General features: G+C 41.2%; 1 protein-coding gene across 1 annotated transcript in view; it reads left to right on the forward strand.

The window, feature by feature from the left end:
* Positions 1-17,919, forward strand: part of BEND5 (BEN domain containing 5) — a 1,050,378-nt gene that overhangs the window by 943,916 nt on the left and 88,543 nt on the right. The window contains exon 11 of the mRNA XM_056844383.1: positions 16,271-16,433. Within this exon, the coding sequence (XP_056700361.1) occupies positions 16,271-16,433 (163 nt within the window). The remainder of the gene's footprint in view (positions 1-16,270; positions 16,434-17,919) is intronic.

Consider the following 17,919-nt stretch of genomic DNA (forward strand, 5'->3'; position numbering starts at 1 on the left):
GTTAAAAATCTTTATTGCAAAGGCCGATGCATCAGATTGTATGAATATGCACAGATATAATTATCAAAAGTCATTTTACGTTATTCGTGGTGTGAATGTAATTCTGGACGTGGAGTGCAGTGCTTTGGTAGGCATCGCTTATTTTAGTTAGCAGATTAGCCATCAAAAGCAGCTGAGCGTTTCACGAACCCATTAGCCTTGGGAATGGCTAATTATGCACTTTGAGATGGGATCAGAGAAACCTATATGCTCTGTTTCCAGTAAAAAGAAACAAAGAAAAAGTCAGCCTGAGATGGCTTCATTTTGTTTTCCAGTGTAGAGTCCTGACTGTAAACACTGAGGTGTCCTGACGAGGCCACATCTTAGCGTTCCTTTCTTTTACTCCGTTCTCTCAATTTAATTAGGCCAAGTATGTCCTGATATTTTTAGGCAAGCTCAAATGAAAGAAGTAATCTGTTCCACCCTTATTTCTTCCAGAGCAGTAGTTGTTAGGGATGGAAGTGCATAGAATGGTCTCCAAATCCTAGAAGATTAGCTCCTGAATGAAACATATAACATTTAACGCTTACTCTGCTAGAGACACATCCAAATAGGGTTGCCAACCTCCAGGTATTAGCAGGAGATCTCCTGCTACTACAACTGATCTCCAGCCGATAGAGATCAGTTCACCTGGAGAAAATGTCCACTTTGACAATTGGACTCTATGGCATTGAATTCCCTCCCCTCCCCAAATCCCACCCTCCTCAGGCTCCATCCCAATAGCCTCCTCAGGCTCCTCCCCAATAGCCCCCCGCCATTGGCCAAGAGTGACCTGACAACCCTGCATCCAAATGAAAAGATGTGGACACTATTGAGCATTTTCACATGTATATCCTTCATAAATAATTACAAAGACAGCTCTTGTCTTTAGAGACAGGGCCTCCAAATTAGAATGCCTAGCTTCCAGGCAGGATTGAGCCTCAGCACCTCCTCCAGTAAGTGAATGCCAGCTAACGTGGGCAGAGAGTGACTGTTTAAGTTGATGCTTTCTGCTGCTTGCTGGCTCAAGAATGAAACAAAAATTATGGGACATAATAGTTTCCTTTGAAGGAGGTGTGGGTGGTACCTGGACTTGGCTACCACCACCAAGAGACAGCTTTGAAGTTCAAGCAGGATTTGGATGCAGAACGTGGGAGCAAGGATACTGCTTAACACTATGTTCATGGAACTCACAGGCCACTCTCCATAGCTCTACAGAACATTGTCTTAGTTTATTTTACTCCGATTAGGCTTGTGTAGCTTCTGAACTTCATAGCACCTAGAACCCCTGTTTTCTAGTCATGTATCTTGAATGTTCTCAGTACCAATGTGCTGAGTACAGTCTCAGAACCAATCATGCTGTGTTTCTAGCAAATCGACATGCAAACTGAAAGTGCAGCCTAACTTCACCTGAAAGTGTAGCCTAACAATCACCTGAAAGTGTAGCCTAACTTTTCTTGAGAGATCTGATCTGCCCAGTGATGCCACCTGGGCCAGGCTCTGGGGCAGAAATCCATGGCCCAGGCTCAGACTCAGAAAGGCCCTTCAAAAATAGGCAGTAGCTTTGTGTTTGAAGTATACCTTACCATTGGGAGGCTTAAGATAATTAAGCCTCTGTGTCTTCTTGAAGGCCATCTTCTACTTATTTTCATCGATCCTGTGTATCTCATATTGCTTAACAATCAGACGCACTTATTGGTCCTCAGGTAAGGTCACTGAATTATCAGCAGTTTCAAATACCATTCTTTTTCCATTTGAGGTGTGTACACAATCTTTTCGATAGTGTTGGATGTAAATATACACTCTCCTCTGTGACCAGATTTATTATCACAAAGTAGAGACGACGCCAGGTTTAAGAAGCAAAGGGAGAAAAAAGCTTTTTTTATTTTGCCAGGCAAAAGAGGAAGACATTTCAGCCCTTTTCGGGTTCAAAAGTGAAAGTTTCCTAACAGACTCCGCCTAGTCCTCATATTTATACTTTTCCAGAGTTCTTTGTTCTAAGAGGATTTGAATATCTCCTCCTCTCAAATCCACCCTAACTCTGATCTCATTTTTTGGTCACATGTATATGATCTCATCTGTTATTTGGTGATATCCTGTACCAGATACGAAAAATCACCTGCTTTGTTCAGTTTAAGTTAGACAGGACTATTTTCTACTGACTTATATAAATAACCACAGCTTACAAATATAATAGAAAAATAACATTTTTCCAATATGCTAGAATTAAATTAATTAAAATCTTACACATCCCACAGTCCCTCCTCATGATTAAAATCAAAATTATTTTGAATCTTGATTATTTTATTATATTAACTTGCAATTTTAAAACAATAATGTAGACACAATGTTTCCCTAGCCACTTTTTTAACCCAAAGGACCAAATAATACATTAAAATGGCTTTCTAAAAGAGTCTCAAACATCTACTCTTGTTCTTTAGCTAACAATTGTGCTTTGGTTTTCAAGTTTTCAATTATAAGTTTTGTTGATTTTTGAATAAAAATTAAGTTCGCCTGCAGGTTCGACCAACCACTTTGAGCCTCTTGCACTTGAGCTTTCTCCAGTTGCTATGGCGTTGGCTGCCACGACGTCATCTACTGCCCTTCTGGTCTCGACCTCACACGGTGGTAGCACTTTCTTGCATTTGGACTAATGGACCCAGCCTCCCTTTCCATTTACCTTCACTGCGACATCTGTGGTGAAAAGAATTTGGAACGGACCCGTTTACCTGAGCTGGAGAGTAGTATGCTTTTAAGATTTTACAAACACCCAGTCTCCTATTAAAAAAAGAATGGACAACAGAGTTTAGGGGGAGAGGTTGTACAACACAAGCCAGTTTTTGGGTTTCCTTTAAAGCTGCACTTAAAGTTTTTATATAGTTTTTTTCATATATCTGTTTCCAACCTCTTTATTGGGTGTTCCTTGATTTTAAAAATGCTAAAAGAGACATTTATACAGAGCCTTAAAGGGCAACAACTTGTGTGGCCCCCGGGCTAATATACGGATGCGTGTCAGTGTGATAGGCAATACATCTGACCATTTTAAATTAGTTTTTTTACACAAATTTTAATTAACATTTTTTTTAGGGTTTGATTCATTTTTTTTTACTGTCTCCGATAACTGGGGTTGCCAAGCCATGTAAAAACTATATTTTATTTTCTTTTTTTTTAGAACTGTTTTATAACTTCCCTAACAAATAACCCCCTCTGTTTACATATACTCTTTGATATGTCACATGTTTTTGCTATGTGTTTTGTTTTTTGATAGATGCCCTTTCCATTGTATAATTGCAAGAATATTTCTGTTAACTCTGTTCCCCAGATGACTATTTTAGTGTAATTGTGTGAGGATGTGTGTGATGTGTACCCTTAGGCTTTTTTCAACCACCCCCCTCTTGTTTCTGTAGTCCCTACTTTTGCCATCCAGTTCCTTTTTTTTTTTCTTCAGTGCAGGGCCCTGTAGGTGGTAGTGTAAAAACTGGGGTTAAAGTCATTACCATATCACAGGATGTTGATTTTGCTGTAGTCACTTTTGCCATTTCATCAGCTCTGCAATTTCCTTTGGCCTCCTTGGTATGTCCAGTTTGATGTTATTGTCACCTGTAACTAAATATTGTCCAAAACCTGTAAAATTAAATTTTCATGCTTTACAGCTCCCCACTAGCTGTCAGGACTTCTCGTTCTTTTTAGATGTATTTATATGCTTGTACAACTCCAAAAGCATCTTTGCTGTCAGTATAAATGTTCACAGTCTTACCTGCTGCTTTAAGTAAGGCCTGGTTCAATGCATATAATTCGGCTGCTTGTGCTGAAAATGACGCTGGTAATGGCTTTGCTTCAAGCACTTTGCACTTAGTCACCAGGCTGTATCCACTCTGCCTTTTTCCACTCACCACTCGAGAAGATCCATCAATCCAAATTTCGAGATCTGCGTTGTGGATAGGCTCATCTACCCGTGCCATGGTGCACATATTTACAGTCTGTAGACAGTCATGATATTCCTCCAGGTTAGTTGTTACAGGCAGCAGACTAGCAGGATTTTTGTAAGCCACTTGGCTCCTTTCTGTTGTAACAAAATAGTCACTGCATGAGGGCAAAACACTTTGATTGGATGTTCAATAGTCAATTTTTTTGCTTCCTTTACAGCCAGGGCAGTTGCAGCTACTGCCCTCAAGCATGGAGGCCACTCTTGTGCCACTGGATCCAGCTGTTTTGATAAATAAGCTACAGGTCTTTTAGTTAGCCCACAAGTTTATGTAAGGACCCCCGCCATGCAACCCTCCTTTTGCAGGTCAGGGATACCCAGAGCTGGTGCTGTCATCAAAGCTTGCTTCAGCTCTTTTTACTTATGTGCATTTTCAGGTTCCCACTACAATACTTCTGGTTCCTCATCATGGCATATTTTTATAAAGTCTTTGGTTAGTTTACTATACTTTTTTATCCACTCACGACAAAATTTTAATATTCCCAAGAAGGACCTTAGCTGTTTTTTAGTTTGAGGGAGTGGCATGCGATAAATAGTCTTCCCTGTGTTATTTTGTGTCCCAAATAAATTACTTTCCTTTTGGGCTACTTGGAGTTTTTTCTTTTGAGACCCTATATTCTTTCTGTCCTAAGAAATTCAGCAATGAGATCGTTCCCTCTAACACCAGCTTCCCTGTTTTTGCAGAGATTATCTGGATTCTTTCACCCCAGGAGAAACAGGTCCTTAGAGTTGGCATCCAGTGGAATGCTAAAAAGGCATTTTTCAAATCTGTCACACTAAACCATACATGGTGTCCTGATGGGGTGTACAGGAAAGTGTGAGGATCTGACACCAATGGATACCCATGTTGAACAATTTCATTAATTTCCTTTAAATCCTCAACTAATTTCCATCCTCTTCTCTTTCCTTTTTTTTTTTTAACCTGGCTTTGGCAATGCCAGAATAGGGATGTTGTCTCCCATTTGTCAGCAACTGCTGTACTACTGGTAATTTTAACTGGCATTTACGCTCCCAGTCAAAGGTTACCTGTATGGGTGAAATGTTCAACTGGCCTGCATTGTCATCTTGCACTTACAGCATTTGTTTACAAATAATATATATACTTTTTTTATTAGCGCAAAATAAATAGTACCTAAAGCAGAGGGCTAAAAAAAGCCTTTCTTTTTACCCTGATTTGAATACATTTTAAACCTTTTTTTTTTAATGATGCCACCCTTATGTTATAACAACAAAAAAACAGAAAAACATAAAATAAAAAGACACTGTCCTTCAGTGTTACTCCTCTGAAGATGCCCGCCACAGCCGCTGGCGAAACGTCAGGAAAAAAAATTCCAAGACCACGGTTACACAGCCCAGATAACCTATGAGAACCAATGAACTTTGACCGTGAAAGCCTTCAACAATACCCTGGCTTTAATTTGACTGTGTTTTAAAACACTTAATATATTAACATGATTTCTCCGTCCCTGGAGAAAATAGGCACCCAGCATCACCAATATCCATTTTATTGAACAACCATAACTATCCTCTTTCTTTATAAACCCTTCTGCTTTCCTCTTTTAAAGTCTTTCTCAACCATACATAACACCTTTCCTCAGCCCTCTTAAGCCAAAACACTTGCCCCTTCACAACACACTCAAAACATGCTCTAACTTTCTCATAACTTACTTATTCCCTCATATTAATACACATTGTCTTTCCACCTTGTAAGCATTTCCAGTCTGTTTTTTTTTCTTATAAAGTTTGATACAGTTCACAAGACTCTGCTTTCCAAATTCCAAATACTTTGACTTGGCCCCTCCTCCTGCGTTTAGCAAGAGGGCTGGTTCAGTCAGAGTTAACTTAAAATTCCATTTTTTTTGTTTCACATTTTAAACTTCAGAGAAAGAAAGGATCTTCTGTTAACAAAACAGTGTTGCTGGCTTGATTTATGACCAGTCTGTTAAAAAACCTAGAGGAAAAAAAGAACAGAAAGCAAGAAGGTTTAAAGAAACACTTTAAAGCGGAGAAAGGAGGGGCATGGGGGATCTTTTCTCTTCCAGTCTCTTCCTCAGAAAGAAGACAACCAGATTACTTTTTTCCCAGCAAAGAACAGATTTTCAACAGAAAACAACAACACACACAACAAAACCAGACTACTCAAACAATTTGATTTCCTTTCGGCAACACAGTTTCTTTACACTCCAACTCTAAAAAGGAAAAGAAAGAGAATGAAGGGAGGAGGGAAACTCCTTTTTGGCCGACGCCGTCCAGTATCCCAGGCTGGCCCCATAAAAAATAAACACGTTAACATTTGTCAAATAATCACATAACCCTTTATAAAATACTTCACAGAAAGAGAGGACATATAATAAATCACGCTGGACAAAACAAAACACAAAAATACGTTCCCCTTTTCTAGGCAATTACCTCTTCCAGTGCCCTGGAGGCAACTGGAAAAATTTCGGATCAGCACAGGATTTTACAATCCCTGCTCTGGCTACTGCATTTCCCACTGACAATAAAATACCATTGGCTGAACCCTCTGTTACAGCCCCCGTTACCATTCCAACTCAGTGGCGTCCCACTGAGCCCCTTATCCATGGTGGCGTTGCTTCTGCCTTCTCCTCTTAGAAGGGCTTACCTCTAAGAACTGCCCCACCATTTAGGGTCCCGTAATTCCTTTCCGCGGTTCCTTACCTCCAGCCCGTTGCTTCTCCTGGGTCGGTTTAAAAGTGGGACTCTGCAATTGCACTCACCCCCAGATGCTGTGTCTGCCAAGCTTGAGGACCAGCGAAATCGCCGGGTGCACCTGTCCTACAAAACTTCGACACCACTCATCTGTGAGCAGTTGACAACCAGATGTCCCCTGGGGTGCCATAAATCTGTTGGATGTAAATATACACTCTCCTCTGTGACCAGATTTATTATCACAAAGTAGAGACGACGCCAGGTTTAAGAAGCAAAGGGAGAAAAAAGCTTTTGATTTTAATGGTTCTGCTCACACAGCAGCCATTTCCCCTGCCCCAATCTTCATGGTGGTCATCCCCCTCTTGCCACTGGAGATTTTTTCCCCTCATAAGGGACATAATGCTATACTGGTAGAATGGTATATTGCTATGCTAGTTACCAGGAAAACAAACCTCAGAAAAGCATAGGGTGGGGGGATAGCCACTGTGGAGACTGCAGTGGGTAAAATGTGGGGGAAACCCTGTTGCTTTCCTTTAGAAGCCCTGCTGCTGCTGCAATGAATTGGCAGCTACGGCAATAACAGTGCTCCCAAAGGAAAGGGACAGCCTTATCTGGTTTTGCCATGTAGGACAGCCCTTATTTGCACACTCTGTTCTTTCATGAGTGATTGTATGACTGTCAGGTGCTACCTGCCCCCCCTTCCTTTTAGCCTCTCTAGCTGTTATTTAGCAAAGTTCAAATTTATTGCAATTCAAGAATTCATATAGTGCAAACTACACTGGAAATTCTCAGCACATTTGCAAACCTGACACAGTCATAGCTTCATATAATTTGTTCTTTTATGATTGAATTTTACTGCACTTTCAGGCCAGTAATACATGTTATTACTAATTAGTTTGGTAACAAAATAAAATGATGATTGCAATGTGTGAAGTAGTATACAATAAAACGACAACTTCAGTTAGTATAGAATGCAAAGTCACAAATTAGTGACAAATCCTTTGGCTATGATTAAATGTATTGCTTTTATAGGCTAGAGCATACCTCGTCAGATGCATAAAGTGGTCATCTCATACATTAGTCTATGAAAGCTCATGTCACATTAAGCTTGTAAGTGACGGAGAAATTAGGCAACTGAAATTTGATAAAAGATGGATCCTTTGTGATACTTCATTGTTCACTGAACATTCTTTAGCATTCTGAGTAAATTGGCAATGTTTTTGGTGGCAACTGACTGTAAACTGTATGAAATATTGGATGCTAAGGAATAGCAGTCCTCTGGATATTTGTTGAATAAATGAAACCAAGTTGTCACATGATGCTTGTCCCATCCAGTCTTGGTATGCAAAAGGCTGTTTTCAAATTACTTTGTAATGCCTCATCAAAAAACAAAAACAAAAACACCAGAATGGGAGAAAATCCATGTCACTGAAAATCCATGTCATTTTCCTGTTAACTTCTTGTCATCTTGTGACACATACTGTTTAAAACACCTAGAGGGAACAAATCCCATGTGCTTAAGGATGAAACTAGTTTCCTAAGCAATTTCTATCCTGAGAGACACAACCAGGAAAAGCTACACTTGTAAAAAACAAAACAAAAAATAGGGTCTTGTTTTGTTATGCAGAGCAAAGATTCTGGAGTTTGAATACATCTTGTAGTTTTATGGGTACAATAGGAGTGATTTTTATCACTAGCACTTGCATGGGCCCACTGTACAAAAAAGCTAGGGTGTTTTTTTCTAGTTCTTTTCAAACTTAATAATAGTGTTATGGGGGAGAGGAATTTCTATTTCCAAAATTCACTTTTTTTTAGATATTGCCATTGATTCCCTTCATTCTTTTTTCCCATCTTTTAAAAGAAGGATTTCTCTTTCATTGTCCTCTGATTTTTCCTTGGGGGGGGGGGGAAAGTACCCCTTTTTAACTTCAGCCCTTGCAGTTCTTTTATGTTACATATCACAGGGAAGATATTGCATGTCTCTGAGCATCTACAGTTTGAAATTCTGTTTTCTGAACCTCCTTTCCTGCCCCTCCTCTCTTCAAATTTATCTCTGATCAAAATTGAATTGATTTCAGGAAAGACTGGGTAAAGAGGAATTAAAAGAATTTCTGTTAACCCTACTCAATAAACATAAACCAACATCCTTTGAAAGATAGTTAACAAGGAAATGTGAAAGTGCCCTCTTGGACATAGGCATACAAACCATTAATTCTGATGAGGCTGATACTTATATCTAGAAACTCAAGTCACAGCACGTTTCCCATCTTTTGCCTGCCCCACCAATAGAATGAACCTGTCTTAAAAGAGATGGCAGAATAATACTGAATACTGCAGTGGGAGGATTGCAATCTTCCAATCTCTGTCTGAGTTATGTGCCATCAAGTTGCAATCGACTTATGGTGACCTCAGCAAGGTCCTTTCAAAGCAAGTTAGAAGCAGAGGTGATTTCCCATTGCCTTCCTCTGTAGAGTTTTCCTTGGTGGTCTTCTCTCCAAGTACTGACCCTTCCTAGCTTCCAAGATCAAGCTATACCCTGCTGCCTCCCCCCTTCCAATAGGTAGTCCAGTCCTATTTCATTAAGGTTTGTATCTATTTCTTTAATTTCTACATGACATCTTGCCATTCCCTCACTACTACGATAGATGACTGTCAATGGGAAGAGGAAGGGTAAATGAGAAGACAGCCCAGTTTGCCCTATGGAAAACCTATACAGAGACGTTTACTGGACAGTGCAGTGAAGTATTTATACAGAACAAGCTGGACTATCAGTTCTTGGTTACCCTTTCTCTTTGATCACCACCACATTGAAAAATAGGGACTGTCTGGTTTGAAGGTGGCAATTCTAGGCCATGCAATACCTGCTGACTGTTACTGCCATTCATATTCCAAATCCAATAAGAACCATCAGTGAAAAAATTACCATTGATGCTATAATATTGGTGTACTTGACTTGTTCTTTTAATCATATATGTGTATCTTTATTCTCAGAAGAATACACATATGCACAACGTTTGTACACCTTTTCTCAATACAAAACATAGCAGGATTTGGAAGAAGCCGTTCCAAAATTCTGAAACTGGGTTCTAAAATTGGAGGAAATAGCTGCAAATACATTCTGAAGCCCCTCTTACCTATACCCAGTTTTGTGCTCTCAACATGAAAGGTTGGTGGCACAGTTTGCTGATCTTATACCTCACCAGATCAGATGCAGGAAACTAAATGTTCTTGACTATTTTCTGGTCTTTATCATGTCTCATTTAAAAAGCTTCTATCTTCAGAGTTTGGGAAAGCCTCAGATATTTGCATGTTTAGCCCCAGGACTTTTGAGTTTTTAATCTTCTATGTCTCTCTGATGACTGTGGCATGGAATTTAAATAAGAATCTCTCTTACATCAGAAGATGTGGTGTGATTGTATGTGTTGAGTTTTGCCTATGGTCCAACAAATAATTAGAGCAGTGTGCCCACAGCTTTATTGGTATTTGAGTGCAACTCTAATTTGAAGTGAAAATTTGTACTTGGAGAGCCAGTGTGGTGGAATGGTTAAGAGTTGTGGACTCTAATCTGGAGAACCGGGTTTGATTCCCCACTCCTACACATGAAGCATGCTGGGTGACCTGGGGCTAGTCACAGAACTCTCGTAGCCCCACCTACCTCACAAGGTGTCCATTGTGGGGAGAGGAAGGGAAGGAGATTGTAAGCTGGTTTGAGACTCCTTAAAAGTAGAGAAAAGCAGGGTATAAAAACAAACTCTTCTTCATCACTTAAAATCAGCAGACCCACATCTGGCCTATTGTTACGATTCAGTTCCATCTACCTACATTAAATAATAAAGAAATTAAAGAATTTGATATCTGCTTTGAAGAAGCTTATTAAATGTCATTTACATTGCTAGCTGCATTGATAAAGCATGTAAAAGTTATCAGGTGTCTATATAAAAAGTATATGATAATTGTTCCCTTAAGGGAATGTATGAATACAGTAAGAGTCTGACTAGGTGAGACACTGGAGATGGTGATCAAATCTCCTAATACGTGTTTTGAGGTTAGTTATTTATTTAAAACATTAATTAGCTGCCTTTCCACCATATGGATTCAAGACAGGTTAAAATATAGTTAAAATACATAATATAGAATACATGAAACACATTAAAAAATAAAAACACCATTTAGGACTGCCAGTAAATGTATCAAATGCAGTCCTAAATAAAACCATCTTCAACTGCCTCCTAAAGATCAAATGTGAGGAGACGAGGTACACCTCCCTGGGGAGGTTGTACCATAATTGTGGAGTTGCCCCTGAAACAGCCCTCTCTTGTGGACCCACCAAACGAGCTTCTTTGATTGATGGGACAGACAGGAGGGCCTCTCCCTGTGACCTTAATTCCAAGACAGGAACACATGGGAGAAGACTGTCCTTCAGATACCCCATTCCCAACTCATGTAGGGCTTTAAAGGTCAAAAACCCAACACGCTGAATTGGGCTCAGGTGTGGATGATTGCTGTGGTATTGAGGTCACATGCTCCCGATGGCTGCCCTTGACCAACAGTCTAGCCACAGCGTTCTGGACTAGCTGCGGCTTCTGAACACTCTTCAAGGGTAGCCCCAAGTAGAGCGCATAGCAATAGCCCAGTCTAGATATAACTACAGGTTGGATCACTGTGGCTAGGTCTGACTGTACCAGGAATGGATGCAGCTGACACACCAGCCGAAGCTGGGCAAAAGCATTCTGGATCAGACCCGTGGTCCATCTAGTACAGCATCCTGTCTCACACAGTGGCCAAAAATTTCCTCGGGGGGGGGGGTCCAACAACAGGGTATAGCATTCCCAAGGTGCAAACCTGGCTTTTCAGGGGGAGTATAACCCCATCCAAGTCAAGAAAAATCTCAAGTCCCAGTCTGCCTTTCTACTAACCCAGAGAACACCTGTCTTGTCAGGATTACATTTCATTTTGTTCATCCTCATCCAGCTCATTACGAACTTCAAGCACTGGTTCAGAACATCAGCAGCATCCTCAGATGATTACATGGTTACACGGCAGCAACACTCCCCCCTCCTGATGCTAATTTGGATCAGGATTATCATGTGGAGGAAAGGGAGGGTTAATCTCCCATCCCTGAGGAGTGCTATTTTGCTAAAAGAATGTAGCTCTCCTGCACTGCTATTAATGCTGGGAGGGAGGAAAGGCAGGTGTTTATATGTTTCCCTACAAAGGCCAAAAAGGCTGAGCAGGGAGCAGAATGTAATTTCTACCCAGAAAATGGCACGGAAGAAATTTCCTTCTTTTCCGGAGCTTCTGCCCCATTTCCCCTGCAGATGCCTTAAATGCAGTGACAGATCACTTATATGTCATCAGGTTGTGACCTAAAAGGCAGATAGACAGAATTACACCACACTTCTTATGGTGTGTTTATTCAGAAGTAAACCCCATTGTATTTATTGGATTTATTCCCAGATAAACATCCACAGAACTGGAGCCTTAAATTGCCTGAGTACTAATTCCATCATCACTTTCCCCACATAAATCTTGAAGTTAAATTATGTTCCACTAACCTCAAAGGTTAGCAGAGGACTGGGTTTCCACCTGTTTTTTCCCATTTCAGTGCCGCAATATAGATTCTTGCTGTTTGCCTTCTCCACTATGATAACTGTTTGTTCACAAATAGGGTTGTGCAAAAAAAAAAAAAAAATCGGTAAATTTTTAGTTTGGGTTTATTGGGCCTGATTTTTTTTGTAAACCCAGAATAAGCTGAATACCCATACCAGTAAAGGTGTATTTTGGCTTTATTTCTGTGTTTACTGAAAAATTCTGGTCCAATATAGTCTATGGGGATTGTTTGAAGCTCCTGTGGGGCATTTTTGGAGGTAGAGTCACCAAATTTGCAATGTGGCTGCAAGGGACTCTTCTTAGATGGTCACCAAAGTTTGGTGAATTTTGGGACAGGGGGTCACATTTTATGGGCCCACAAAGGGGTTGCCCCCATCCTCCAGGTATTTGCGAGCTGAGCTGTCCATCAGTTTTCAGGTTCAGAAGTTCAGCATTGCCGAGGACTGGTGGAAAGAGCCGACTGACAGGCTGGTGCTTCAAAGTCTGGGGGTTCCCTTCGTATCTGGGGTGCATAGCATGATGTCCATGCAAATTAGCTTCCAAACTAAGGAAAATGGCTTAAATGCAAGAAAAATAAGGCATAGAAAACATTTCTTTTGGTGGCAAATGACATCCTGTGAACAGTCCTTTATTATAGTCAACTATTAATCTTATTTGCCCTGACCTGGATGGCCCAGGCTAGCCTGATCTCGTCAGATCCCAGAAGCTAGGCAGGGTCAGCCCTGGTTAGTATTTGGATGGGAGACCACCAAGGAATACCAGGGTTGCTGTGCAGAGGAAGGCACTGGCAAACCACCTCTGTTAGTCTCTTGCCATGAAAACCCCAAAAGGGGTCGCCATAAGTTGGCTGTGACTTGAAGGCACTTTACACACACACATTAATCATATTTATTACGGTCAAGGACCATGAGATAAAACAAAATATTACAAAATACATGGTAAAACACAAATATTCAGGATAAAACAAAATTCAAATGTTTAAAAGAAACATAGAAATTACTGAAATAATCAACAGACAGAAATTCATAGGGTTGATACAAAATAACAATAAGTTCCAAACAATATTCATCCCATACATTCATAGTTATTGCGTAGATTTGGTCCAGCATTGTCTTATTCTTATTGCTAACCAAGCAAATCTAGCAACTCCATTTGTGAAGACCTCACTTGTATCTGACAGTAATAATTTAAGGCATTATTTCCTCAAGCCTTTAGGACATTCTCCAAGTAATGATGTTAATAGTCCAAATGTACTTAATCAGGATTTAAGGCAAGATGTACAGAACTACCCTAGTGGAACCTATTACAACTATCAAACTCAAGTTGAGTGGACTGTGGCTCAGTAGTAGAGAATCTGTTTGGCATGCAGAGGGTCCCAGGTTCAGTCCCTGGCATCTCCAGTTGAAAGCACCAGGTAGTAGGTAATATGAGAGACCTCTGCCTGAGAACCTGGAGAGCTTCCGTCAGCCTGCATAGAGAATACTAACCCTGGTGGCCCAATGGTCTGATTCAATATAAGGCGGTTTCATGTGTTCATAGATTTGAGGTAGGACCTGGAGAGCTCCTGGAATTACAATCTATCTCCAGATTTCAAAAATCAGTTCCCCTGGAGGAAATGGCATTTCTATGTGGCTTCTATGGCATTAAATCTCTGCGGAGCTCCCTCTCTTCCACAAACTCCATGCTTTTCAGGTGCTGACCCCAAATTTTCAAGGAGTTCTCAAGCCAGGGCTGGGAACCCAAATTACAATATGCAGCTTTTTACCTTTAATATTATAACTAAAAGTGTTTCCAAAATAGAAGCCATCCTTTCTGAGATTCTATTTCCTTTTCTCTCTGTTTGCTGTATTTTTCTTTCACTTCTTCAGCCCCTTCCTATCTTTCCCTCATTTTATTTTTCTCTTTTCCTTATTCTTTTATAAGAAAATGGTGGACTCCACTGCAGAAGCTGAAAATTAGTACCTTAGATTACTTTAAACGGGAATGCACTGGGGCATTCCTTAGCATAAAACAAAAGAAATGTTACTATAATAAAACATCTGGGAAACATCTGATACTTCCTACCTATAATTCGAATGGAAATAGGACTCCATTTCATTCTAATTAACCTGCAAAATCCACCTTTTTATAACAGGAATAGCTTTAAAACTTACTGAATGCTAATAAAACAGCAGCTACTTTTGAACTTCACGGTATCCCTGTATACCTCATTTATCAAGAGCTGCAATAAATTTAGATGTATCTGTTATCTCATCCATCCTAGTTGCAAGGAGCTAAGCAAATGAAGTTGCAGGATTTGTTTGTGTGTATGTGTGCGTTTTTTAAATCACTTTTATATCCTCATATTCTCAGGTTTTGATTCCTGGCAGTTACGATATTGCGTGGAGTGCATGAACATATGTTCTAGCCCAAGAAGACAGCTGGCTTCAGGGGGCTGCGATGGGCATGGGGAGGGTTTTATTGCTTTGTCAGTAGCTCACCTGCAGTCTAAGCAAAGAGTTCGCTCTGCCTAGTGACTGTTGCACTCTCACAATATGTTGAAAATTCATTCCTGATTTTGTGATGGAACATTGTATTGCCTTAAGCTGGACACAGAAAAGAGGGCCTAGCAGGCTGCATATGTTTACTAACCAGAAAACGTCTCTATGAATAATTATGCACATTAAGAAACCCATCTTTCTTGGCACTTGCCAAGTGTTTTTAGAAAGGGGCAGGGCCAGGGGAGGCTTTTGCCTAGTAGAACTTCCAATTGAAGATCTGATTGGCTTTGCAGATTTTTAAAAAAAAGCTGTTTCAGCAGCAGGTGCCACCACAACACAAGGATCTTTACTGCATGAGCAAAGATAAATTGTGTGCATGCAAGAAAATGTTTGCAAACAATATGTTCGTTTTAAAGCCATCCTGTAAAACAGAGATTCTGCCTCTCCCATAATACTAGAACATGGGGTCATCTGCTGAAGCTGGAGGGCGAGAGACTCAAAACAGATAAAAGGAAGTGTTTTTTCACACAACACATAGTTAAATTGTGGAACTCCCTGCCCCAGGATGTGGTGATGGCTGCCAGCTTGAAGGGCTTTAAGAGGGGAGTGGACATATTCATGGAGGAGAGGGGTATTCATGGCTATTAGTTAGAATGGATACTAGTCATGCTGCATACCTATTCTCTCTAGTATCAGAGGAGCATGCCTATTGTTTTGGGTGTGGTGGAACACGGGCAGGATGGTCCTGCTGCAGTTGTCTTGTTTTGGGGGCTTCCTAGAGGCACCTGGTTGGCCACTGTGTGAACAGACTGCAGGACTTGATGGGCCTTGGTCTGATCCAGCAGGGCCTTTCTTATGTTCTTATGCCTGAAAAGTTGAGGAGTTACTACCAGGGATGCTTAACCTCACTCCCTCACATTTTGTGGTTGTCTCTGCCTCCAGCAGCAGCCATTTTGTGGTTGTGCCCACCGCCCTGTGTCAGAATTCCAAATGTGCCGACAGGCTTGGAAAGGTTTGATGACTCCACTGAATCCAAATCATAGCATAAAAAGGAGGAGATTTCTTGCAGAATGTGGAGCTCCGCATGTAGAGCAGATGAGGGAGGAAAGGTCAAGAAGGTCATGTCACTGTTAGGATATTAGGGTTGGCATGAGAACCAAAATTCCAATGTATTCCACAGGACTTACTTTTGAATAAAGATGCCTAGTACTGGACCATATGTATGCCTGGGATTGCACTGCAGAATTCAGTGCTACGTCCGGCATTTGTGAAATATTAAAGGGAAAGAGATTTTATGTAAAAAGAGATTTTCCTCTTAAGAGTATTTAGCCCAGATCTGTGCCTTTACCTAAACTGTGAGGAGGAGTTACAGTAGAAAGGTCTGCAGAATTTTGACCCCTGGCTAGTTCACCAGTTATCTTAAGTGTGTTGTGTGTGGGCCTTTTTAAGGGCTAGTGGATTTTATGACAAGAATCCCATTCCAGCTGCTTTCTCTTCTTCCTTGCAGTCTAGCACCTCTTTCAATCGAGACGCTGTTAAGGCAGGGACAGGACGTCGTTTCCTTGGTGGCTTACTGGATGACACCTCTTACTGCTACACACTGGAAGTCTCATTCTATAGTTATATAGTTGGGGATACAACTTCTACAGTCCCATATACAGAAGAAACATGTATCCTTTAGAGATTAATCTTCCTTTGATCTGCACTACCAGGAATCTAAGGTAAATTGATGGCTTATTTATTATATAGAATTGTAAATACAATAACAGAAAAATGATGGGGGGGGAAGATAATCATGGTAAGACTAAATAATATGGAAAATTCTACTGGAGAGCATTTAGGATTTTGGAAGAAATTCTCATTGGGTTAATAGGTAGCCAGAATTTCTTCCTGAAATTTCCCAGAAGTGCTCTGCACATCTCTAATGTTAACTAGGATAGAACATGCAGTCCTGGAGGAGGAGGGAAGGTAAAGAACCCATGAAATACTCTCAGACAGTAAGCTAGAAAAGGTAGAGAAGCACATAAAATCTTGATAGGAAATTGTCCTCTAATAGATAAACAAGGTATTATTCAGTAACTTACAGCGCATTCCTGAGATGCGCCGGCGGCCCTCACCAAAGGCCTTTGGAGGCTGGTGAAGGTGCATGCCGGCGCAAGGGAGGCGCACGAGGCTGTTTGTGGCCCCAGCGCTGGCGTGCAGGGCTGGACACCGGTCTCTGGCCACTGGCGCGGCAGCGCCGGGCCCAGACACCAATGGAGCCTGCCGCCAGCATCTGGATGCTGGCAAAGGCTGCAGCGGCATCCCGGGAAGCATTCCCAGGGTGTAACAGTGTCCCGGGAGGCGTTCCCAGAGCATCATGGTGCCCCCTTCCCCCCGAGATATCCCTTTTAGGTGGCGTATCTCCTGTGCAACCCTATGAGTCTCTGTTTGTCAAGCTTTTCTCTGCACTGAGACATACTGAAAAGGCTCTGTGATTCTGGGGTTATTCAATCATCTGGTATACAGCTTTAACAGAAACTCAGGAGATAAAGGATCTTCTAGATCTTCACATTAAAAACAGTATCACCTAAACAGTATCACAGGCAGCCCACTTAATGAAAATATTGGTTGGATGGCTGCAATAGAAGATGATTGTTATGGATGTATTTTTTTGTCATTGCCATTATTAGGGTTCCCATACCCCAGCCGGCAACCCCCAGGAGGAACTAGAGGACAGGTTTTACCATAGAGTTTTTGTGAAATGCTAGACTGTCTTCTGTGTTCCTTCTGGCTTTAACTGGAATTGATGTAAACATGCTGGTATGTAGGGTTGCCAGGTCCCCACTTACCTTTGGCTGGAGGTTTCTATTGCGTGTGTGTGTGTGTGTGCCATGTGTTCATCCCATGAAAGAAATTAGTTGTGTGGTATGGGAATAATCTAGGGTTGCCAGGTCCTCCTTCTTGATCTGCAAGAGGTTTTAGGGGGTGGGGCTGGGGCAGCCATGCACACGCGATGACGCCACTTCCAGTTTTACTTTCGGAAGCGCTTCATCGCCACAGCCGATTTAACGCTCATACCCCCAAAGTAGCCACAGCAATGCGACGCTTCCAGAAGTAAAACCAGAAGTGATGTCATCATGTGCATACAGCCACATGCACACACGATCACTGCTC

This window comes from Euleptes europaea, chromosome 2 (assembly GCF_029931775.1).
Source record: "Euleptes europaea isolate rEulEur1 chromosome 2, rEulEur1.hap1, whole genome shotgun sequence".
NCBI classification, from domain to species: Eukaryota; Metazoa; Chordata; class Lepidosauria; order Squamata; family Sphaerodactylidae; genus Euleptes; species Euleptes europaea.